At 49.8% G+C, this 24468-nt stretch overlaps 1 protein-coding gene across 5 annotated transcripts in view; it reads left to right on the top strand.

Annotated features, from left to right (window-relative positions):
- PHACTR1 (phosphatase and actin regulator 1) overlaps positions 1–22358 on the top strand; it is a 500199-nt gene extending 477841 nt beyond the window's left edge. For all 5 annotated transcript variants that reach the window (XM_036350306.1, XM_036350310.1, XM_036350308.1 and 2 more), the window contains 5 exons: positions 6756–6811; positions 11654–11715; positions 15988–16128; positions 18320–18396; positions 19153–22358. In XM_036350306.1, coding sequence (XP_036206199.1) covers positions 6756–6811; positions 11654–11715; positions 15988–16128; positions 18320–18396; positions 19153–19168 — 352 coding nt within the window. In that variant the 3' untranslated portion in view covers positions 19169–22358. The remainder of the gene's footprint in view (positions 1–6755; positions 6812–11653; positions 11716–15987; positions 16129–18319; positions 18397–19152) is intronic.
- The last annotated feature ends 2110 nt before the right edge of the window (positions 22359–24468 follow it).

The raw sequence follows: 24468 nt of genomic DNA, 5'->3' as shown, positions 1-24468 counted from the left end.
TTTAATATTAGCCTACATCAGATACAATTACTTAAACCTATTAGCAAGTTGGGGGTAAGAGAGACAGGGCATTCCGAAGGCATCTCTACTTTTATTCTTGGAGTTTTGGGCTCCTTGGAATTATAAAGTTATCACTTTGTTAATATAGCAATTGTGCTGTTATTCAGCTTTCTAATAACCAATACTTCTGCACCAGGTAGATCTTACAAAGAACCCAGCAGTGGCTGCTTTACTTGGTGGCAGGCAGCCCTGGGTGTTCCCCTAAAATTCTGATGATTAGAATTCTGAAGCTAGAGCTTTCTCCTTCTGGTCTGTGAATTTGGCTCTGTTCAAAGATACATCCCTCAAGGAAATGTAATATATTCAACTAACATAAGTCATCTTTATTATACTCCAACTTGAAAGAGTAAGAAGGAGCCATCAATTGGGAACTCCTTTCTTAATTCAATACCCAAATATACAGACCTTCATACAACACCCTCTACCCTCCTTCCTCCTGTCACAGTGAAGGGCTGTCCGCCCTCCATGTGAAAGGTAAGACCTTCTCTGTCCCTTGGATCCTACCTACCCCATTCGCCGCCCCCTCCCCCCCCCCCCCCCCCCCCCGGCTTCTCAGAGCACCTGCACTATCAGTTGAGACTTCTCCCTCCATATATATTTAGTTTCTCACCACCACTTTATCTGGATTCTTCTCATTAAATGTGTTCAGTCTTCTCCCATGAAAAAATATAAACCTCGCTACAGCCTCCTTCAATTCCAACTCTCTGGTCCCCTTCAGTCAGGCTCCATGGAAGAGTCCTCCATACTTGTTATGTCCTTTCTCTCACCTCTGTTCTTAACCCCCTGCAGCCTGGTTTCCGTCCCACCAGCCACTGAAAGAGCTCCAGGTGAGGTGGCTAATCGCCTACTTGGTGCTAAACCCCCTGGGCATTTTTTCAGGCCTCATCCGACCTTTGAGCAGCATGCAGACTCAGCACTCTGTTGGCCACGCCCGTCGCTTGCTTTGCTTCCTTAAAGAGGGGACAGTCTTCCTGGTGTGACAATCTAATTTTTATCTGTCTCCATGCACAGCCTTTCCTTTAACTTCCTGACAGGTTTGTTTTCCGTAGTCTTAGCATTAACTATCGGAATTCTATAAGGCTTCATCCTGTTAACACAAGAAACATTTAAGCCTGTAAGGAGTTTTTGTGAGTTCATTTGAGCCAGACTGTTGACAATTGCTGGGAAGCAGAATCTCGATGTATTGGGATAATGCTCTGGAGAATGGCGTTTTCACCTTGTTTTATACAATCAAAGGAAAAGACATAAGTGGGTTACATGAAATCCAATGGTAGGCAGGTGGGAGAAAGCAAAGCGGGGAAACCTCTGGGACTGGATAAAAAGTAAGATGATAAGACACATACCTCTTTTACACAGGTGGGCAAAGGATAATTAACAGTCAACAATTAACCAGACAACTAACAATGAGGGAATTTGTGGTCTGCAGCTGCTCTTGTGCCATTTGTTGTGCCCTGAGGGGTCCGGAAAAAAGGAAGTTACATGTTACCCTGACATTCCACAGATACCAGATACATTATCTTAGATGCAAAAAGACAATAGGCCCAGTAAAGTTGATCTTTGTCAGAGAAGATACTGGCCTAGGCCTGACTACCCACTATAAACTGCTTTTTAATTAAAAGGTTTTAATTTCAGACCATCCTTTGTGGTTATTTTAGGTCTCTTGAGTTTGCAAGGCTGCCACACAGGCTTTCCCTGAGTTACTCCAGGTTAGCACGTGGCCCCTTTCATCCACAATCCTAAGCCCCCTTCTCTTCTCATTCTATGTTCTCTCCATACTCCTGGCTTCAAATATCATCTCTTGCAGACTTGCCACAAATTTCTATCACTGGCCTAGACTTTTGCCCACTGAGCTCAATATCCAGCTGCCTTGACATCTCCATTCTGATATCACAAAAGCTTTCTGATCCAACAGATCTAAACCCAAACTCACATTTTCTTCTACCATTCCCCTAAATGTGCTGGCTCCCTCCCTGTGTTCCCGTCTCAATGATTGGCATCGCTATTCATCCTGCTGTGTAAGTTATGAGACCTGGAGGTACCCTGTGTACCTCTTCCTTCCCCCTCCATCCATATAGGCTGTCTCTATAGTCTGTCAACTTGGCTTCCTAAAAACGTGCTCGCCTACCACCATACCTTACTTAGCCCACGTGTCCATCAGCCTCTACCAGGTGTGCAAACAGCCTTCTGAGGCCTCTACTCAAACTGCCTCTTGCCTCCCCCAATCCATTCTCTGTATAACGATCAATGTAGTGTCTTATAAATCTGAAATGTTCATTCACTCCTCTCCTCGCCCACCTTAAAATTTACTCTTTGATGGCTTCACATTGCTCCTCAGATAAAGACCAAGATCCTGCCCTAGTTTGGCTCAGCGGATTGAGCATCGGCCTGTGGACTGAAGGGTTCTAGGTTCGATTCCTGTCAAGGGCACATGCCTGGGTTGCATGCTTGATCCCCCAGTGAGGGATATGCAAGAGGCAGCCAGTCAATGATTCTCTCTCATCACTGATGTTTCTCTCTCCCTCTCTCTTCCTCTCTGAAATCAATAAAAATCTATTTTAAAAAATAATAAAAAGATCAAGATCCTGTGGGGCCCATCCGGTGTGACTCAGCGGTTGAGCATTGACCCAGGGACGAGGAAGTCACCAGTTCTATTCCTGGTCAGGGCACATGCCGGGTTTGCATGCCCAAGTTGTGGGCTCAATCCCCAGTGGGGGGCATGCAGGAGGTAGCCAATCAATGATGTTCTTCTCTCATCAGTGTTTTTAGATCTCTATCTCTCTCCCTAATAATCAATAAAAACATTTTTAAAAAAAGAAACTATACGGCCACGCGGCCTGGCCCCTGCCTAGTTTCCCTCCATCCTTCTTCTCCTTGCTCGCTCCACTCCAGCAACCGGGCATCCTCCATTCTTCAGATCTGGGCACAGTGTCACTTCCTCTGGGAAGCTTTTCCTAATGCCCTAATTTGGTCAGATCCCAGTATCGCTGCCCCAGGTGACTCATCATGGAAGCCCTTCCTACAGTTACATCTTATAGATAGTTCTGTGTGTGGTTAATGACTGTCTCCCTCAGCCCTTCCAGTCTTTAAGTTCCAGAAGGGCAGGGCCTCGATCTGTTTTTGCTCATCTCTGTACCCCAGAGCCTAACACAAAACCTGGCCCAGAGCTAGCACTCAAATAATTTGTGAAATGAAATAATTTACAATTGAATATGGCTGAGTATATAGCATTTGTTTGTAAGAACAGGTCTGGACAGGAATAAGATAGAGCAAATTACTTCATTCCAGGGACTTGGGGTGGGGGGGGGTGGTAGGGAGGGGGACAAGAGGTAGAGTCAAGACAGAACTCCCACATTATCTCCTTCACAGTTTTGCCGTGTGCCCAGCTCTACTTCCACATAGGTACTGATCTGGCTAACACTCCAGAGTGCCAACCTGAGGTGCTGCAAGAATCTAGAGTGCCTTCTAAACTGCCGTGGAAGTCTATATCATCTCCAAGTTCCTTATCATTTTATTATTACAGTCCAGCTCCTGAAAATTGTTGGTCCAATTTTCACATGCAAAGTTTAATCACTATTGTGCTCCTTTAAGCTGTCTGCTCCTTAAGAACTGCCGGGTGCTTGGTCCTCAATGGGGCTCTTAGTAGATGATGGGTAGATTGGTGGATGAAAAAAGGAAAACAAAGGTTAGCATTCTTATGACTTGGTGATCTCATCCAGGGCTCTCAAACTCAGAGCCCAGGGGGCCAGAATGATTGGAAAGGAAGAATTAGGACAAAGGTCACTACACTCACATGTGTTCTCAAAGTGCTGCGGACTGGGCTATCGCCCTATCTAGAGGCATTCAGGTGGAAAATTCTAGCATCTGCGCCTGCTATGGAGAAGTTGTAGAGTTAAACCCAGCCCAGCAGAGATCAGTTTGCAGCTTCTGACTAGTAAGGCATATGGTGTGGCACACAGAATATCGGCCCCTAAAAGATGTCCATGTCCTAGTCCCCAAACCTATGAGCATGTCACCTTTGATGGCGAAAGGGACTTTTCAGCTGTGATTAAGGCTCTTGAGATGAGGTTACTCTGTATAACCTGGGTGGGCCCGTTGTAACCACAGGGTTCTTAAATGAGTAGGCAGGAGGGCCAGAGTCGGAGAGGGGCTGCAGGTGCAGCTCTGCTGGTTGGAACGGGCACAGGGGTGCGGGAAGCCTCTCGAAGCTGAGAAAAGCCTGGGAACACTGTCCTTCTTCCAGAGGCTCACAACTCCAGTTAACGCTTGCTTTTGGCCCCATGCAATGCATTTTGGACTTCTGACCCCCAGAACTGTAAGATAATCAATTTGTGTTGTTTTAAGCCACTGAATTTGTGCTAATTTGTTACAGCAGCCATAGGAAACTAATACACTAGCTAAAAGTATTGAGATTACAGACACAAAATGCCTGGATTTAAGTCCTCGCCCTGTCATGTGCTAGCCATGTGACCTGGGGCAAGGTACTCAACTTTCTGTGCCTCCGTTTTCCCATTTGTACAACGGAAATGATAGTCCATACTACCTCAGAGGGCTGCAATGAAGAGTAAATGAATTTGCACACATACAGTCCTTAGAACCACGCCTGCACATTTTAGGGGTGACATAAGCATTAGCTATTAAATTACTATTTATTTGCAGAAAAAAAGAGCACAGACCCAGCAGGGTCCAAGGCTTTGTCCAAGGAAAATAGGCTCAGAGCAGAGGCAGAACTAGAACCCAGACCTCTTAGCCCCTGTGCTGTTTAGAGCTTTGTCATTACAATGCCGCAATCCCACTTTCCTACCAAATCTCATTTTCAAAGTCAAACAGCTAATTATAGCACAGTGCCCTTCAGGAGGGCTTAGCTACATGTTATAGCTATGATTAGCCTGGAGCTCCTCAGATCCTTTCAAGAGAAATGAAACATAAAGGCCCTCATTAGAAACCATGTTTGTTTGACAAAAAGCTGCCTGGTTAATAACAGAATTTTCTCTGGTTATAGTTTAGTCACTGTTGTCTTGTCCCCTCCAAACATAGCCCCTAAGAAAAACAAAACCCAGACAGGACCAGGCAGCGCGTCTGAAATGGAACGGATGGGCTGCTTGGCACAAGCCAATGGGCAAATTCTGCAGACACTTCTGGCCGAGACCCTAAAATAGTAGGCCGACTTCCAAGAAGCAAGCTCCACCTTGAATCTGGAGGGCTGGTTTAAAACATTGTCTCAGAGCCCTGGCTTCATTCAACACCTGGGTGCTACCAAATGGTCCCATTCAGTTAGCTGTGCTTCCCTGTAAAAAAAAGCAAGTCTTCTTGGGGAAGATAAATTGAGAGCCTCTCAGAAGCTCATTCTAAGCGGAGCCAGTGGCTGCATTCCAGATCCGTGACGTTTGCTCAGTTGTGTGATCTCACGTCTCCTCCTGCAGATGAGAAGCCAGTTCAGAAAGGACTTCAAGACTGCTGAGTCCAAGTTTAGAACCTCCAAACATGCAGCTATAAACTTAAAATGCTTTGGAATACAGTTTCTAGCAGTTTCCAGAATGCTGACCAAAAGTTCTTTCTCTGGCGCTGAAGCCCCCTCCTAGCTGTCTACAGCAGGTGGTGTTGACGCTGGGCTATCACGAGCTGACTGTTTTCTGGCCCAGCTCAATAAAGAGAACAAGAGCATCGAATTTAAAATATTTACATTGACATCTGGGTCTCCAGATCCTAATGTGTAAAGAGCTGGCACTTCAGACACTGGTTGCAGATACTTGGGGAGGGACGGGAACCTCTACTACGAGGAGAGCGCTCCTTTCCATCCCATCAGCCCCAGCGGAAGACTTTGAGAAGCCTCCAGCTCCTTCCACAATTACCCGGCACACCTCATCCCAATGGGGGATGCGGAATGCTGGGTAATGGAGGGGTTGTTAAAGAATTCCCAAGAGCTTCACAAATACGAATGCCTCTGAATACTGAGGCCCACTGGGTTTGTGTTGACCATTCCTGGAACGTCACACTGGTGTACAAGCACGCAGTTCTCCCCTTTGGTGCCCTTCCCATTCTCTGGTGACTTCTGTCACTTTGTGGTGCCTGACCACTGTCTGTCACCACCCCCCACTGTTGCATCATCGCAGGTTCATGGCCTTTCTGTTTCACTAGTTATGGTTAAATTATGTGCTGGGTAACAGGAGTGTCACTTGGGTTCCTGTTCAGTTGTCATTCCAGAGCTAATAGGCCCTTAGTGATGGGTGGAGATGAGAAGAGCACCTATTGTTCTTTGCAGACAGACAAGCTTCTTGCATCTCCCTGGGGCCATGGGCCTCTTTATATTCTAACCAGCTCTGCACAAACATGGCAGGAAGCATGCTCTAGCCTCAGGGTTGGAGAGAAAGGCAGCGGCCAAGGTCCCAAGTGCAGAGGCCACAAGGAAAGAAAGGGACTTCTGTGGAGAGAGGTCCCTTGCCTGAGGCACTGGAGGAGCAGGCTAGGAGGGGCCTGCAGGAGGAAGGGGGTGGGTCCGCTGGTGCCGTGACGTGGGGCGCCTGTCCTGGGGTTGAAATTGAGGAACTGAGGCTGTGGTGCTAGTCAGTCCTTCAGAGCCCAGGATGGAACAGGAACTCGGGCCACCGGCTCTGCCTCATGTACTTACGAGGGGAGAGATTAATGATCCAAGGAGGATATGATATGGTCCAAAAACTTTTCCTGGACTTTTTCCGCAGGCGGCTGAGCCAGAGGCCCACTGCAGAGGAGTTGGAGCAAAGGAACATTTTGAAACGTAAGTGACTAAGCCCGCGGCAATCCTGATGTCTGTGTGGTGGCTTTAGTTATGATTTAGTGGCCGGCCGCAAGGTCTGTCCCTTGTGCCTGGGTGGAATTGGTTGGGAAGGTGGCGGCTGAGGCTCCTTCCCTGAGTGTCAGGACAGCCAAGGCCAGCTCCCCACCCAGGGCAGGTTCCAATCCACGTGGCTCCTTAGCGGCTCCAGACACCCCTTCCCTGTGGTGGGCTGTAAGTCAGAGAGAAGCTGAAAATGTGTTGTGAGAGCACTTGTCACCCAAGGATTGTGAGGTGAGGGAGCGTCACCTTTAAACCAGAATTGCCTTGAAAACTGCAAATACTACATTGAAGGCCAAAATAAGGCAAATGGTCAGTTGAAACCTGGGACTAGAAAACGTGACTTCCCATTGCACCTGGCTGCTGTTGATCAAACCCTCCTCCTTCTGAACACTAAATTTAAAGTCTAAGGAAGCATTTCCAAGAAAAAATGCTTTGTGTTCATCTCTCATTCTCCACCCCCGCCCCAAGCTGGCTGCTGGGGTGTCTGCCTAATGCCTTCATTCAAGAAAAACTCACTGTCGCTGTGGCTGTGGACAGAAAAAATAAGCCAGCCCCTTGTTTGGTTTAGGACACAGATATTTGACTATGTACAGAGAATCCACTTGGTGCTTAAAAATTATATATATTAATATTAGTATTATATAATAAGTATATAATATTAAAAGACATCAAGTACCTCATGGACACTGGTACAACAATTAAACAATGAAGTCTCTGCTCACATTCTACTCAGCCATTGCTACCACACTCATGAACACTTTTCGCAAGATGGCCAACCAATATTCGTAGTGTAATTCAGTACCCCGTCTTCCTACACGCACATCCCCTGCTAATTGCTCTCCAAAAAAGAGAACTAGAATTTCATAGAAATGCTACGCTGTGCACGTGCGCCCGCGCTCACACACGCTCCGATCATGTGAAACCTGTTTGCGTGGGAGGGTATTTCCACTTAGAACAGACTGAAATGTTCTTGGTTTTACGTTTCTCTCCTTCCTCCCTGCGGTCTTTGACCTGGTCAGCAGACCTGGTCTGTGTGGGATAGTTCACTGAGGGTGAGCTGTTCATTTCCCCTGGGAAGGCTGGGGGACCGGCCAGCCCCTCCGGAGCTCTCATCTGCCTGGTGACTGCCCTTGGCACCCTGCCGGCCACCTGTGCCCTCGGGCCACTGCTTCCTTCCTCAGTGGCTGCTATACTTAGGTCTGGCCTTTCTCAGTCTAGAGTATACTTCGCAGACTTCCTAGGTCTCTAGGAATTTATGTGTATATTTCTAACAAGGGGCACCCACTAAGGTTTGTAAGCGTAATATGCTGTGAAACAGAGAACTTTTTCAGATGACTTCCATGGTCAAGAGAGTACTTTTGGCCCCAACCTGATACCTGTTCTATTATAAACTCTCCATTGTTGGAGAGAAAGAAAAACAGAAAACCTTCTATTTATTCCTAAAATAACAAATCAGGTAAATGTGCTTCCTCCTCCCGCTGCCTCTTCACCCCCACGCACAGGCCTAACAGGGATCTGTTGTCTTCTGAAGGAGTGTCTGTACATGGGCCAGGTTATATTGGTGGCCTCTGACTGACTCCTAAACCCAAAGAAGCTGAAAACTTCAGGTTTCAGAAGATAGTTCTTCTCAGCAAAAGTGAGGGTTTTGAAAAGAGGTGGTGTCAAAGCCCAGCTCACCTCTGGCTTCCTGAGCACAGCTCCCCCCCCCACCCCCACCACTCCCCCCCACCCCCAAACACATACACACCCGCTTACCCAGACCCCTGGGAGATCGCAGCTGGCCCCTTGACTTGGGTTTTTATTGCCATCCAGACAAATACATCTTAGAGGCAGCTGCTCATGTCGAGTAAGCCTGGGGGGCTTAGATTCAGGAGATCCAGGCAGCTTAGAGGATTGTTTCCGTGTTTCCTTCTAGTTTCTCCTCCTTGTCCTATTCAAATAGCTGCAAGTTAAAGAACTAGTTGACCGGATTCAAACAGCTTGATCATTTCACAGTTCCAAAACTTGTTGGAAATAAACTCATTTTTTCCTGTGGGCTCTTATTTTTCCCCATCATTCTGGAACATTGCATCCTAAATAAGTTTTTCTTTTTCTTTTTTCCCATTTGATTGTGAAACAAGAAATTTTTAGTGGGCCCTCCAACAAATCGTTCTAAAGCAGTGGTTCTCAACCTTCCTGATGCCGCGACCCTTTAATACAGTCCTCATGTTGTGGTGACCCCCAACCATAAAATTATTTTTGTTGCTACTTCATAATTGTAATTTTGCTACTGTTATGAATCGTAATGTAAATATCTGATATGCAAGATGTATTTTCATTGTTACAAATTGAACATAATTAAAGCATAGTGATTAATCACAAAAACAATATGTAATTATATATGTGTTTTCCAATGGTCTTAGGCAACCCCTGTGAAAGGTTCGTTCGACCCCCAAAGGGTTGCGACCCACAGGTTGAGAACCTCTGTTCTAAAGCTTATTTTCTGAGTTTAAATCATGTGAGGAGCCATCTCTCCGAGAGTGCTAGGGAAGTCTCCAAGGGTACTAGGGAAGGCGCTCTATGAAGCAAGGTCTGGGTCTGGCATCCAGCCCCACCCTGCCGGCCCTGTAGTCAGTGCTTGCTTTGTCAGCAACCAGTGAGGCACGGTGCACACCTGAGCACACAATGAGTACACTCTGATGGTGGCAGCAGGTGTGATGATGTCATGGGCCTGTCCTGGCCTCTCTCCCCAGTTGCCTAGTGGGGTTGCCTTGGTATCACTGGCCTGAGAAAACGTTACCCTGGGTTTGTAAATGGCTTTGAACTAAAGGTATAGATCCCATAGGTGGTCTTGGGGCCCCACCCCTGAGAGGGACCTAAGAATTGCACATAGGAGATGACGGCTCTGTGCTCTGTCACAGAATGCCACTCAAGGCTTGCAAAGGGGCCTGTAGGGTGAGGGAGCCCTGACTAGAGCCTGAGGCCAGTGACCAGTAATAAGGAGGGCCAGACACTAGGGCAGTGTCCCCGGGGAGAAGAGTGGGCTGTCTGTCTAATTAGCCGTGTATCCTGTGAGCAGCCACTTCATCCTCTGGGCTTCCCCATCCTCTTTTACAAACGAAGAGTGGGAGGCTAGGTGGTTTCTCAGCCCCTCATGGCCCTAATACCCTGAACATTTTATTTTAACCAAGCGCCCGAGCTGCCTCCTTGGCACCCCCACCCAGACTAGTCCTTTCCCTCCCTGCCACCTGCAAATGCAGCTGTCTGGGCTCTCCCCTTCTGAGTCTTGCTGTCTGCCACCCAACTTATTTATCTCTGTAAGGTTAGTGCATACTAAGGTGTTAATGGCTAACTAGTTTAATGGGTTTTTATCCAAAAGAAATTTGCATTTTTATAGGAACTCTGAGAGGGAGATCAGATCTTTACATCTGAAAGAAGGAGCTTTTGCGTGGGCGGCTAGGGGCGCTGTGGCGCAGGCTACTGTGGGGACCTCTGGGGACCTCGGCCCACGGCAGGCCATGGCATCTCTGGTGCTGCCCCCATACAGCATCCTGATCCCCACAGGGATCGTGCCCCTGAGCTCTGCACTGAACGGCATCGTTCCTCCAGCGGGAGGAGTGGCTGTTTGTGGCTGCTGCCTGCCATCAGGGCTGACAGGAGGGCAGGGTGGGACCCACTTCTGTGCACAGGGTCTTCCCTCTGTTAGAGATCTGCCCTGTATTGAAACGACTGAATTGCAAGTGTGCATGATGCGATACATTAATTCAGTTATTGAAATATAGTTAAACACTAGTGATTTTAAGATGTGAGAACCAGTTTCAGAGGGCACTCTTTTGTGTGCCCTGTGCCAAGATCAGCTCGAAGCAGCTACCTTTCACAATGCCATTCGAATCCAGCGGGTGAGAAGCAGAGACCTTTGACTCTCTTGCTTTTAAACAATATTATACTTAGAGCCATGCTTCTATTCTGCTCCCAGAAGGAAGTGATGTTCAAGGTCATTCCGTTAGCTCGAAAGGAGAAATAAGCCCACGGGGTCTGTCCTTCAAACCTCTGCTCCCTTCCCCAGACCCTCTTACCTGCGGCTCTGTAAACATCTGAGGAACAAGTCACCCACATATTAAGCTGACAACGTGCCGGCTCCGGGGCCTGCTCCTCTAAGGCACTCCTTAAAAGCCCCAATGCAGGCCGTTGTGCCCCACACTCTGGCCACACACATGCTCAGTGGACTTCTCAGAAGATTCAAAGAATTAATGGAAGCAGGGCTTGCGAAAGGTGAGCGTTTTGAAATTCCTCTTCGTGCAGCCAGGCTGGCCTTTGCTTTCCTCATCTTGTTTCTGCACAGGTGGCAGGCACCCCCACGGGCCGGTCTTGGGTTCTACTCCCACAGTGCACCGACCTGAGGGCCACATCACAATGGGCCCTGCAGTGACTGTGAGGCTGGGGGCACAGTGGAGGGAGGCCTTTGTGCTGTCCAGAGAAGGGAGCCCCACCTCCCTGCTGATGACACCTGCTCTTTTAGGACCTCCCTCCTTGTCTCACAAGCTACACTTCTCACCCAGCAATGCTGCCGGGAGACTGGAAACCCCAGGGGACAGAAAGGAACCAAAATAGGCAGGTCAGCCTGCTTGCCACCAGATTGAAAGTGTCCCCACAGACAGAAGCAAGGCCAGGGTAGGAGACACAAGCTTCCTCTTCCCCTCTCCTAACTGTGAGGTGCTTGGCCCGGAGCCTCAAAGGCTCATAGTATGCTCCTGTGTGCAACCCTGTCTACCAAATCCAAAGCATCTTAAATGTCTCTTTCAGCTCGGAATGAACAAGAGGAGCAAGAGGAGAAAAGAGAGATCAAGAGGAGGCTGACCCGAAAGGTGAGGAAGTTCACGAGAGCTGGGGCAGGCGAGGGAGGGCGGCGGTCCGCTCCTGTGCCCTCTGCTGGCCTCTGGCCTGCAGCTGCCGGCCCACGGGGAGGCACCTCCCCTGGCAGAGTGGGCAGCTGTCTTGACTCTCCAGGACCTCTCCACGGGGCCACGGTCAACTCAGCTGCGTGACTTTCAGTCTTGTCTGGTGACATTCTGTGCTGCCTGATTTTTGTGACACTCACCTGCCCCCATCAACTTGATGTCAAGTGCATTACCTTTTCAATTACAGCGAACGTTTTATTTTTAAAAGTGTACCATTAGCCATCAAGCAATCGGAAACTCATGGTCAAAATCCGTAGTTCGAATGTAAGTTACTTGCTATGACCTTGGGAATGTGTGAATTGTCCTTGCCTCCCTGGTACTATTCCTTACCTGTTAACTAAGAACAGTTTAACTTGATTATGCTAAATCAATTTGGAATACTGAATCAGGAAAAAGCCTAAAGTACCGATAAATGTTTGAAGATGTTTGAAAAGCACTTAAGATAGAAGCCATAAACTAGAATTTTTATATATTTTTAACCCCAAAAATAGATGGCTTGGCAATGCACGGTAGACCCAAATGGGTTTAATTCTGCAAGAGTGGTCTCTTTAATAAGAAACTCTTATTGAGGCTGTCCCTGGATGCTGTTGGCAAGTTTAATTAATTGATGACACACAAGATAGTATAGTATGTTCTGTCAGACGAGAGTGGTTTCAGTCAGCCTCCTGCAGGGACCATCTTGAGAGAAAGGCTCTCAAAACTTAGACAGTTAAGAGTCCCATTAAAATCAATTTTTAAAATGTTTGTTAATGGATGCTTCTCCCTAGAAATATTATACAAAGGAAGACATTCAAAGACCCTAAAATATCACACCAATTACTAAGGTGATGACTTGTGTTTCTCAACGCTCTCCTCTCCCTTAGAGCATCCAGGACTTCAGGCCACAAGCCAAACACCATCCCAATGAAAAGGAGTAGGATACACAAGTGTCCGAGGGCCAGTGACAGGCTGGCATGCCCCTGGTGGGAACTAGAGCAAGAGCTAAGTGAGCTCACTTCATACAGGTGCCCTCACCCCAGCCACCATCTGATTCTTTACCTTAAGACCATCCAGTCTTTGGACACAAGGCACCCTTTGTTCTGAGAGTGAGTAGTGAGGATGATGGGAGGGGAAGTATGTTAGCTTGTTCTAAGTGTGACCTTGAAATGACTACAGTATCAAAAAGAGGTTCATTCTGGTACAGAAAGGTCTAGACATTCACAAAAAAAAAAAAATGAAAATCCAGTTTTCATAAAGTTCATTGGAGTTGATTGCTGGCACCCAAAAATTCTCCTAAACTTTAGGGTTTCTAAAAACTAATAATAGGTAAATATTTAAACATCCATCTAATTCTTATCTCTTTAAAAGAAGTATATAGCCTGGCCGGTGTGGCTCAATGATTGAGCATTGACCCATGAACCAATGGTTTGATTCCCCGTCAGGGCACATGCCCGGGTTGCAGGCTTGATCCCCAATAGGGGGTGTGCAGGAGGCAGCCAATCCATGTCTCTCTCATCGAAATTTTTATCTCTCTAGTCCTCTCCCTTCCTCTCTAAAATCAATTTAAAAATTCATATTTAAAAAGTATATATAGTTTTGTAGAGAAAAATTGCATCATTTGGCAAGGGGAAAGGGAGGAGGGTTCCTCTCACACCCATCTCCCCTGGGGTGGGTTGCACGGGGACAGGCACCTCAGAAAGCCCATCATGTTTGCAGGTCTCCCAGAGAAGATCAATGCCTCTTCCTCCTCCTGGTTTCCTGTCCTTCCCCGGGGACTGGCTTGGGGAATTAGAAATAATGAGCTTGAGTGAAGGGGTCAGCTTTAAGGGAGAGACTAGAAGCAGCTTTCACGTCTCTGTGGAGAGAGATGTGAGCTCCCAGCAGGTGGAGAATCCACACCTCCGGCCTCTGGGCACCTTCCCTTTCTCTGGGGCTTTGATCGCACAAGACCAGATGCCAGTGCTGGTGGCTGCTTTTCAGTTACTTCCCTCAGCCCGAGGATTTCTAGTTCTTGCAGTTCTAGTTCATTTTAATGTACGAGTGAGAAAGATAAAACACAATAGCTGATGCTCATAGCCACAGAGCAGCCATTTTCTTCAGCCAGATTGATACCTGAAATTTGTGTTTTGTCTTTTAATAAATGCCTTCCTTCCCCTTCAAAAAAAAATGCTAGCTAGCTAAATGGACGGAAGGATGGGAAGAGATGAGGAAGGGAGGGAAGAAATCCACTTGAGTCAGGTTATATTAATACTGAAATATGGGTCTCAATTAATTACTCTTGTTGAGTATTTGGTTGCAAATATTATTGCTGCCATAGGTTGATACATAGCACTACCAACCCCTGCTCTTACCTCTCCCTACAAAATCAACTCTGACTCCAAGATCAGCTCCTCTGCATCTGAGGAAGGACCCTGGGTTCATATGACCCAGTGGCTACAACCAGCCACAAGCTAAAGGGACACCTCCCGAGCCCCACGTGGCAGGGGCCCACGCTCACAAGGAATCTCGGCGGCCATTGGTTGGTCGGCCCACACACCACCTGAGACTCTCCCAGCAGAAGACCCCTCCTCAGCGCCTCCCTTGGCACTTGGGGAAGTGCCTTGCTGACTTGGAGAGCTTGTGTCTAAGGTTCCTGTGGGACACAGGCATGGAAAATGCTCCCTGACCTTCAGAGCTAACACTTACTTTTCTGTTCACACCAGACTCTGCCATCGACAGACTATTAGTAAAATCCAGGTCGTGATTTGCAGAAACATAAATTACAAATGCCATGCTTAACAACGTTTTGGTGTCGTGGCACACTTTGAAAATAATACCTTTTGACCAGCACCCTGGGGTGAACCTTGCAAGTCCTAAGCAGCACGAACTGGGGCTTCTGAGTGGGAGCCTCCTGTACCTGGGGTAAATGTGGTGAATGTTACATGTTTTTATGTATTTTAATGACAAAAGCTCCCACACTCACAGTGTAGAGGCAGGCTGGACCGCCACTGTTGTGTACAGTTCTGGCCATGGAGCCTGAGAGACCTCTGGTTTCCTGTGACGGGCCAGCACTGAGGCCAAAATGTCCTGTCCCAGGAGAACCAGGGCTGCTCTAGGCAGACCAGAACCACCTGGGGGGGGGGGGGGGCGTTCCATAGTCCAGGCGGGTGGGCCCTGCCCTGGCCCCAGAGGCCTCTGATCCCCAGGTCTTCCCACCACTGGCCTGGAGGAAGCTGCGGGCTGTTGGCAGCGAGTGGAGCGTTCCGGCACCAGGAAGGTGTATGGCAGCGGCATGAGACAGTGAAACAGCCAGGTGGTTGGATTCCCTGGTGTGTGTGTGTTCTGTAGGCAATTGTGGTAGGATTGCATCTGACTGCATCTTCCATTAAAAGGACTAAATACAGTCCAGGGCCTGGAGAAAAAGTTGCTTTTAAATAATATCGGTGAAACGTGAATTGACAGCATCCTAGGTGAGGGCAGCTGAGTTGCTCCAGGAGAAAGAAGCCCGGGGCCAGGAGGAGGCAGGAGAAACGGCAGCCTGTGCCACTGAAGTTCAAAGGGGGTGTCGGAGGGCGACACCGGGCGATGGCGGAGTTCTCTTTTTGTGGTTTCCGTCCCCCCCGCAGAGTGATCCGAAAGGCCCATCCAAGCCTCCCTTGGCACACACGGGGCCTAGCTCTGCCTTCGTGGGCTGACCTTTCATTCACTTGACCTCCCTGAGGACCGGAGTCTCCTCTGACCCGCAGACCGCGTTTTTGTGTCTGAAACGTTTTTGTATGCGAAGTGATGCACAGGCCCATCTCTCAGAGAGCACTACATTTGACACAGATGTGGACTCACAAATCCAGAATAAGGTAAAAGCTTTGTGTAAGGTTCCTGTCACCTTGATTCGAGAAGTGAGACAAATGTGGGAAAGCCCTCGACAGACACCCAGCCCCCCAGGACAGGCTGCTTGCGGAGACCAAGTCACTGCCATGTTACTAGACACAGCCAGGCTGTGCACAGGCCGGGAGGTGGCTCCAGGAATAATGTAGCTCAATGAACAATAAAACACTCGCTCTCGCTCCTAGAAAAGTCGGGTGCAGGAGCCGGGAGCCCTGCCCCTCCCTCGCTGTGTGATGCCTAGTTGCCTCTGGACCGCATTTTGCTCACCTGTAAATCCACGATGGGCAAGCGATCCAAACTTCTCTTTATGACTGTGCCCCCCTCTTCTGCCTGCAGCTTAGCCAGAGGCCCACCGTGGAAGAACTTCGGGAAAGGAAGATCCTCATCCGCTTCAGCGACTACGTGGAGGTGGCTGACGCCCAGGACTATGACCGCAGGGCGGACAAGCCGTGGACCCGCCTCACCGCTGCCGACAAAGTGAGGAGAGGGGCAAGGAGAGGGGGGCAGGTGCCCACACCCAGGTTTCTCCCCTACACTGCATTCCTCGCTTGCTGCCTGGGATGCTGTATTGAAATGAACAGCAAAGCTGTGGCCAGGGCCTTGGGAATGGAGCGTGCGGTGCCCGCTGGGCAGGCTGAGAGTGCCATGGCCCCTCCACCTTTGCCCAGGGCTCCAGAGAATTGGGAGTGGTCACTGAATTGATTCCTCACCGCTCTGGAGAAGGAGCAAGATGGACACGTAATATTGTGCCATTTTACGGGAGAAGGCAAGACAGTGTGGGAGATGGTGCCCAGAGGAAAGAACAGCACCTGTGGGGCACCCAGCTGACCTTCTGGGTAGAGCCATGGCTGCAGCACCCACAGGGGTGTCCCAGAACCAAAAGGGGCTGAGGCCACTGTCCTGGCAGTTGTAACCTAGTGGCAAAGACACAAACCACAGAGACAGCAAAACACGTCCCTGCACTAGACCTCCATCGACTAGAAAGAATACAACCTGAAGTTAGTTTGTTTGTTAAGAAATGCAGTGATGCAAATGATGCCATTCTTACCTGCCCATTGGACCATGCAGTAGAATTAAACTCTGCTTGGTCATCATTTGTGATGCTAGCCCAGTCACCTCGAGGAGCTGGAGGGCTTCTCACCTTCTTTCCCCAAACATTCTCTGGCTCCTTCACCTGCTAGACAGGAGGAAGCACAGGGAAGGGCAGGGGAGCCGCTGTCCTTGGGGAAACTGATGAGGTCAGAGGCAGAGACCTCCCGGAAATGGCCTCCCACATGGGGTCAACCCACAGGTCCTGATGAGTGGGAACTCTGCCCCTTCTTAAATGCAGCACCATCTCTTCCTGTGCAGGAGCTCGGTGAGGCCCCAGGAACTGGCCCAGACAGAGCCTGCCCCCCAGGCGGTGGTGTCTGTATTGTCCACGGAGGAGGGCCCTGGCCCTGGTTCTCTTGCTCACACTGGCTGCGGTGCGCTTGGTACCAAGGGTAGGGGTGCTGCAGGTGTCGAGGGGAAGGACAGGGTGACTCCAGCTCCGAGAGGCTGTTGTGTAGGGAGCGGACCCAGCTCCTCCCAGGTTGCTGGGGATGGGAAACCAGACACGGAGCCTCCTTCTAACTGGCCCTTGGACGCTCACGTGCCCCGTTTCGAGAGGAGCCACTGTGATGCTCCCTAAAGACTTCTCCAGCCTCAGACTCCCAGTGCTTTGACTTTCCCACAAAGCCAATGCCAACCTTACAAAGAGCTCTGCGAAAGGGCACACATTTAAAACTTCAGCCTTGGCATTCCTGTGTCCTAGACCCTCCTCCCTGTCTCTGCACCTGGTTCCCCAGCCCTCCCGGTGGGCTACAGCCAGGTGGGTGAGCAGTGCTAGAAGGATGAGGTTATTCAAGTTTATCACAGAATATACTAAGGTTATCTAAAACATCCCATCTACCCGTAATGGTGAAAAATATGGCCTCAGCTTCAAGAGTCATGAAAGAGGAGAGGGTTTATAAATCAAAGGGAAGGGGGGTGATCCTCCCCTTCCAGAAGTATCCACTGTGAGGCACTGCTGTGGCTGTGATGAGTTCAGATTGTTTACCTAAGCAAGGTGAAAGGTTGACTTTTTTTAAAAAATATGTTTTTATTGATTTTTTTTAGAGAGAGAGAAAAGGAAAGAGATAGAGAGATAGAAACATCAATGACAGAAGAACATCATTGATCGGCTGCCTCCTGCACACCCCTCACAAGGGATTGAGCCCGAAACCTGGGCATGTGCCCTGACCTGGAATCGAACCGGTGGCCTCTTTGTTCCTGAGTCAATGCTCAACCGCTGAGCTACATTGGCCAAGCGACATTTAAATGTGTACTCGGGAGCCCAGGAGTGTGGGCAGGTGTGCACACTATGGATGCCGGATGAAACAGCCTGCAGACTGAAGGGTCCTGGGTTTGATTCTGGTCAAGAGCACATGCCCAGGTTTCCCATACAGAATCATTCGTGGTTTAGATTTAAGGACAGGGGGAGTCATAGTAGGTCTAAAGGATACCCCAGGTGATTGGGGTTTTTTTCTCCCAGTGAAAACTCCATTTTGTGTGGCTTTGTCAAAGGGAAAAAAATAAAAATAAAATAAAAAGTGAGCTCCTTCCCATCTGCCCCGTCGGCATCCTTATGGGCTTCTCTCCGTTCCAGGCTGCCATTCGGAAGGAGCTGAATGAATTTAAAAGCACTGAGATGGAAGTTCATGAGCTGAGTAGACATCTAACAAGGTTAGTATCGTGGTGTGCTTTTCCCTCTCAAGTTGTCATACCTACTTCCAAACGACATACCTGTTTCTGGGTCCCAGCGGTGTGGTGGGTGCGTGAAGGAAAAGATAAAGGTTCGCATTGAGATCCCACTGTGGCCACTGAAACTGGGGTGCAGGGCATTCAAGGCCCCGGCTGAAAGCCACCTTCTGAAAGCCAGTTTTTAACTCATTCACACTGAAGAGCTAAGTGCCAGACCACCACTAACCCCAAAGTGGGTTTTCACAAAAACTTAAGCTGAGGAGAAAAGATCGTTGTCGATTGACAGCCAGTTGGCAGAGGCCAGCCCTAGTTCACTTCTGTGCCTCCATGTCACTCTCCTAGGTGGTCTTGCGTGGTGCTGCTTGGGGAACTGAGCACAGAGAGATAATGGGCTTATGTAGGGTCACTCAGTGACAGAACCACTGACAATTCTTAGACACGCCCCTTGGGGGAGCACCCTGAGAAATGGTGCCTGGACTTGCAGACACAAGGTTGAGGTCTCCACCTCACTGCCAAGTCCAGGCTGCGGGCCACCAGGGCCATCTGACTAGTCCAAAGGAATTCTGATTAAACTATTCCAAAACCGAAGGTGGATTCGGTGGGCCTCAGGGCTTCTGTGGGAGATGTATACCCCCCTCTGCTGTCAGAAGCAAGGACTCTGAGGATGGAAGGTGTGGGCCGTGGAACCAGACACCTCTGGCAGCCGCTTGGTCTTGATTCATTTATTTCTTTTCCCAGGTTTCATCGACCTTAACAGTCAAATTCCTCTTGAGTGCTATGCTGTCTTCAAAACATAAATTTATAAGAACCATAAGTGCTGGTATTTATTCACGTCCCATCACGATGTAAATCTTCTGAACTGCCTTTTTTAAAAGAAGGAGAAGGAGAAGGAAAGGAAACACAATCAGGATTCTGTTTGAGAAACGCGATGGTCACCGCTCAGTGGTCAGAGCTGCTGGCACCACCACGGATCCTGAACCGTGCCCGTCCCCGGCAGGCCGAGAGCACCTGCAGCCTCTCGGAAGACTTTCAGCCCCGGTCTTCACTTAGGCTCCAGCGACCTTTCCTCAAAAGTACCTGTCACCTAAGTCCAAAGAAAGCTGAGGCACTGGGCGTGGCCTGGGAATGACTTTGAGAAGCAAGTCATCTGGTTGGCCGATTAGGCTTGGCTTCTGGTTTGGGGTCCCCTCAGGAGGAGGGTGCTGAGAGGGAGCACTGTCTCAGCTGCCCTGTCCTCTCCCTCCAGCCACCCTCCTTCCAGTGAACAAAAGGGAAGAGCCCTTGTCTGGGGGAGTCTGGGGGACTGTCACATCCATCCTGTCCCTCAGGAGGCAGCTCTGGGTTAGAAGCGGAGAGTTGTCACCTGCTCAGTTAACAGCCCAGTGTCACAGGTGATCTGCACACAAACAGCCACTGCTAAGGTGCACCTACGGCCTCATGTGTGGAGCGTAAGGACCACGCGGAGGGCATAAAGGCTGGGGTGGGAACTCCGCTCGGCTGGTGGGCTTCATCTTCTCTGCCTGCCCCAGGGCTGGTGACCCTGTGACTCGGAAGGTAATGGCTCCCGAGTACAGGCCCCCACACATGTAGGCCAGAAACCATTCCTGAAGGACCAGCCTTCCGGCCACTGACGGACTGGTACTCTAGATCCATGTGATGGCCTTCCAGTCTCCTTTGTTTGCACTGAGGGGCTTCTGTGGGTTTGGCAGAGGCCAGAATTGGGCAGCCAGCAGCCATGCCCACCTTGTGCTGTACTTCCCTGTTCATGTTTCTCCAGGGGGAACCCTTTCTCCCTCGTGATGCTGGCAAGGGTGATTGGAGATGCATCTCTAACTGCCCCCCTCACCTGGGACTACAGAAAGCAGTGCTCTGTTGACCGAGGGACCCCGAGGGTAGCACGTGCAGTGAGAGGAAGGACAAGCCTCAAACCCTGAGAGTTTGACTTCTCTTTTGTGAGGCCCAGTGCAGCCCCCTTTTTCCTCCTGACAGAGCTCGTAGGGCCCCATCTCGAAGCTCTGCCTGGCCTCCCACAGTCACTGCGGTCTCAGTTACCACAGTCTTTCCAGGTGATGGTCCCCTCTCCACCACACTTGCCCAGGAGTTAGAAGGATGCCAGCTTGGCCTTCACAGCAAAGAGCTAACCACTCCCCCCCCCCCCCCACCTGACCTGCGTGGGAAGGGAGTTACTGCTGGGATGTGCGTCCACCAGGGAGGCCGTTGACCTTCTGCAGGCATCCGCAGCGCCTGCGGCCAGCACCACCCGGGGCTGTGCGTGTGCGGGGGGCGCGGGCAGTGCTTCAAGCAGTGCCCACCAGCCGCTGCACGGCTGTCCTGTGCTTTCCTCACAGCACCTGGAACATGCTGCTGCCCATCGCTAGATCCTTTTTTTCTTTGCTGAATTTTAATAGTTCTTGATGTGGGTAGACGTATTGTTCAGGGGAAATGTGTGGCTGTCAGCACTATCTTCCCAAAAGACTTCCTGACGTCTGAATGTGCAGATGGTGTGACGAAAGATGTAGGGCTCTTTCGTTTGACTTCTCTGCAGCGGGCACATGTTCTGGGCGGAGCTGCCTGCCTTGCTCAGAGCTGAGTCTGAGCTTCCTCTAATGGGCTGCTGTGCTTCAGGCGACTGGCAGTGCCCGGCAGGATGGGCAGGCCTTCCCCTGGCCCAGGAGCGAGTCCTAGGGGAACTCATTCCATGACCTGGACTCCTCCCACCAAGGCCAGTGGCTTCTCTGCTGGCCTTGCTTCTTGGGTCTTTCTGATTCCCTGGGGACATGAGGCCCAAATCAATTTCCCTGCAGCCCACCTGCCAGCCAGTAGTCCAGGTTTCTCCCCAAGTGCTCTACGGGGCAGTCCACTGTGCACGGGAGGAGTCAGACATGTCCCCCTTCTGCAGAGCACCGTCTTCCACTTGCAGGACTTAGGGTTGCACCTTCCATGCCAGTGACAGCACCCACCCCAGATGTGGGTGGTTTCAAACCCACTGCGTGTGGCTCAGCAACCTCCGTGGGCCACAGCATGGCCCTCTGCTGTCCCTTTCCCTTCCTGAAATCTTGAGGAAATCTGTAGAAATCTGTCCAAATTTCTTTTTTACCACATTGTTCTGACAGTTGGAAAATGTGTGTTAATTCCCAAGATGACAAATCGACATTAACTGGAAGTGGGGGGTCAGAGAGATGGCCTAGCCCTAGCTGGTTTACAATGCTTTCTTTTTCTGAAAACGCTGCTGTTTTCAAATAAAGGTTTAGTTTGTGTGTACAAATTTCCAATTAGGCCTCTTATCATGAAGGGAAAAGTGTGAAATTCCTCAAATCAAAATGTTTCCTTCTGAAAAGGAGACCTTTCCCCGACCTCCCCCGCCCGTCTATGATAGAACAGTGCCATCGACCGGCCTGCGTGCTCTTTCGAGATTGCTGTGTTCTTCCCAAAGGCCCTCAAAGTCCTGGAAAAACTTTAAAACTTTAGCCTTTATGTCAGATTAGAGAAACCAAACGGTGTGACGGTAGTTGTGGTGAGAACCTCTGAGTTTCTTTTTCTCCCGCTTCCGAACGTGTATATTTGCTGAATGAAAATCGTGGTGTGTGCTCGATGAGTGGATGTCCGCTCTCCCTGTGCACAGCCAGTGTGCGAAGGTCACCTTAAGTGAAATGGCTTTTTCTTCCCATTTGTCTGTTAATCCCCAAACCGGTTGCTTTTTCCAGTTGCTCCTCGGGTGTCTGTACATAGTTTGTCTTTGTATAGGAGCGCGCGCTCGTGTTCTAATTCAACAGATGACGGCTGTATGAGGAAGACGATGTAAATAGAATACAAGTTAAACTGGATCTCTATGGCCTAGGTTTTGTACATACAGAAACTGCATGGTATTTAAATTATTGTTTGTCTCTGATGATGTATGCAGTTTCTTTAAAAACAAATCCAAAAAAAAAAGTCTAAAAAAATCATTTTCTTGCCTTCTGTGTGTTGTATTAACCACCAGCAGGGACCACCGAAAATGCTTGGCTTGCCTGGAGAAGGGGGTGGGGGCAGGGCAGGGCAGCCCATCAGCAAAATCCTGAGCTATGGGGACAGGACAGCCTTATACATCTGGTGTTATTAGGGGAGGAAGGATTGTTGCACATGAATTAACTGTCTAGATAACATTTGTAAGCCAGGACTTTTTTCTCCCAAACATTCTCTTAAGAATGTCTAGAATGCATTGTCCAGCTGTCCTTTAATGATCTGGGAGTCATGAAGGTGGATGAACTCGGTAGTGCAGTCATCTGGGTCGTATCAGACACCAGACAGCCCTAGGTTACAGCCGTGCCTTGGGGGGGCCTTTGGAGTGACACTGCCCAGAAGCCAGAGCCTCAGCCCATTTGACTCTTTGAATACTGAAGTCTGACTTTTTCCTTGAGAAGCCTGAGTATTTGTCCTGTACAGCAAAGGTCTGAGGGAGCAAGAGGGGCTGCAGTACTTACTGGCTGCACTTCAGGGGGTGAACTTGCTGGGTACCATATCCTTGGTCCTCAAACATAGGAGTGTGGCTCTGGGAAGGAGGGACCTAGCACTCCCTCTGCACCCTCACTGGGAATCACCCTGGAGCTTGTCAAGGTGCAGGTGCCAACTCAGTAGGTCTGGAGGTGGGGGGTGGGGGGTGGGGTCCTGAGAGTCTGTCCTTCTAACGAGCTCCCAGAGCATGCTGGGGTCCCTAGTCCAGGAAGAGGCTAGGAGAACAATCCAAGGGGAACCACTCTTCCTTTGCCTGGGAATCTCCAGCCTCGGAGAAGACACATGCGCTGTGATGTCTGTGACAGCAGCAGCGCAGCCCCCGCTGGAAGTCGGCATCCTGCAGCCTTGCATCTGAATGTCTGTCTGCAAGCTCTCAGCTCCACGGGCTCCAGGCCCAAACACCGGGCAGGAGTAGCCACAGCAGGAGGGCGTGTGGTTTGCAGGATTTTCTATTCCAGGCTTCTCCTCACTCTGCCTTCTTACCTCCAGAGCTCCCACTTAATAAATGTAACTGCCAGAGCTTGGCTGCAGGTACAGTGGGGCCTTGACTTACGAGTGTCCTGACTAACGAGTTTTTCGAGATACGAGCCGTCTCTCACCGATTTTTTGCTTTGAGTTGCGAGCTAAAATTCGGGTTATGAGCCAGCTTCAGATACCCCACCGCTAGATGGCGCAGCGAACGTCACAGTGAACGCCACAACATCAGCCCAGCATCACGTGTCTCACTCGTTCACTTTTTGATTTGACATACGAGTAATTTGAGTTATGAGCTCTGTCATGGAACAAATTGAACTTGTAAGTCAAGGCCCCACTCTATCCAAGTGAGTGAAAGGGCCAGAGAGAAAAGCCTTGGCAGAACCCCCAACAGGCCCTGCCTTGCGAGAGGGAAGGAAACTGGCCTCCAGCCAGAGGGAGCCCTTTCGGAAGGAGAGGGAGGTCGTGGCTTCACGTTCTCAGTAGGTAGAGGCGCTTGGTGTGTCCCTCGGACCTGTTTACAGTATCCTCGGGCAGAGGAGCGGGGTCCCGGTCGTGACATCTAACTGGACAACTTTGGCCAAGTCACTCAATTTCTCTGGGCCTCTATGGCCTGGTCTGGAACGTGGGGGCACTGAATTAGATGTCCTCTATTTCTAAGATTTGGGTTCATCCGAATTTTTAAGACACTAGACTTAGTGCTTAGGAAAGAGTAAGCTCTGGGTAAGTCCTGCCAAGGCAGCCTCCTCTCAAAGAACAGTTTGGGGTCCTCTCCAGACCACCTGCAGGTCTGCCGTGCCTGCCTGCACCCCTCCCGGCCCTGGGTTGGCCTCCTGGGGGGCTGGTTGGTACTGAGAGCTGCCTGCTCCCACACATCTTGGTGGGGGCTTGTCCTAAAGCTGCAGTCAACCAGGTAACTCTGCTTCATCCTGCCTGTCCCTTCCTCTGAGCAAAGCACCCTGGAGGGGCCCATGGGCCTGGAGCAGTGATGCTCACACACAGCCTGTTGCCCTCTACCACACCCCAGTGAGGCGCTGCAGAGATGTGGTCTTTACGCCTGCTCGTTAGTCCAATGAACGCTCCCTGGCT

Source organism: Myotis myotis, unplaced genomic scaffold (genome assembly GCF_014108235.1).
Source record: "Myotis myotis isolate mMyoMyo1 unplaced genomic scaffold, mMyoMyo1.p scaffold_m19_p_2, whole genome shotgun sequence".
In the NCBI taxonomy this organism is placed as follows: domain Eukaryota; kingdom Metazoa; phylum Chordata; class Mammalia; order Chiroptera; family Vespertilionidae; genus Myotis; species Myotis myotis.
Note: the sequence above shows the minus strand (reverse complement) of the source record. Positions and strands in the feature narration are given on the sequence as shown.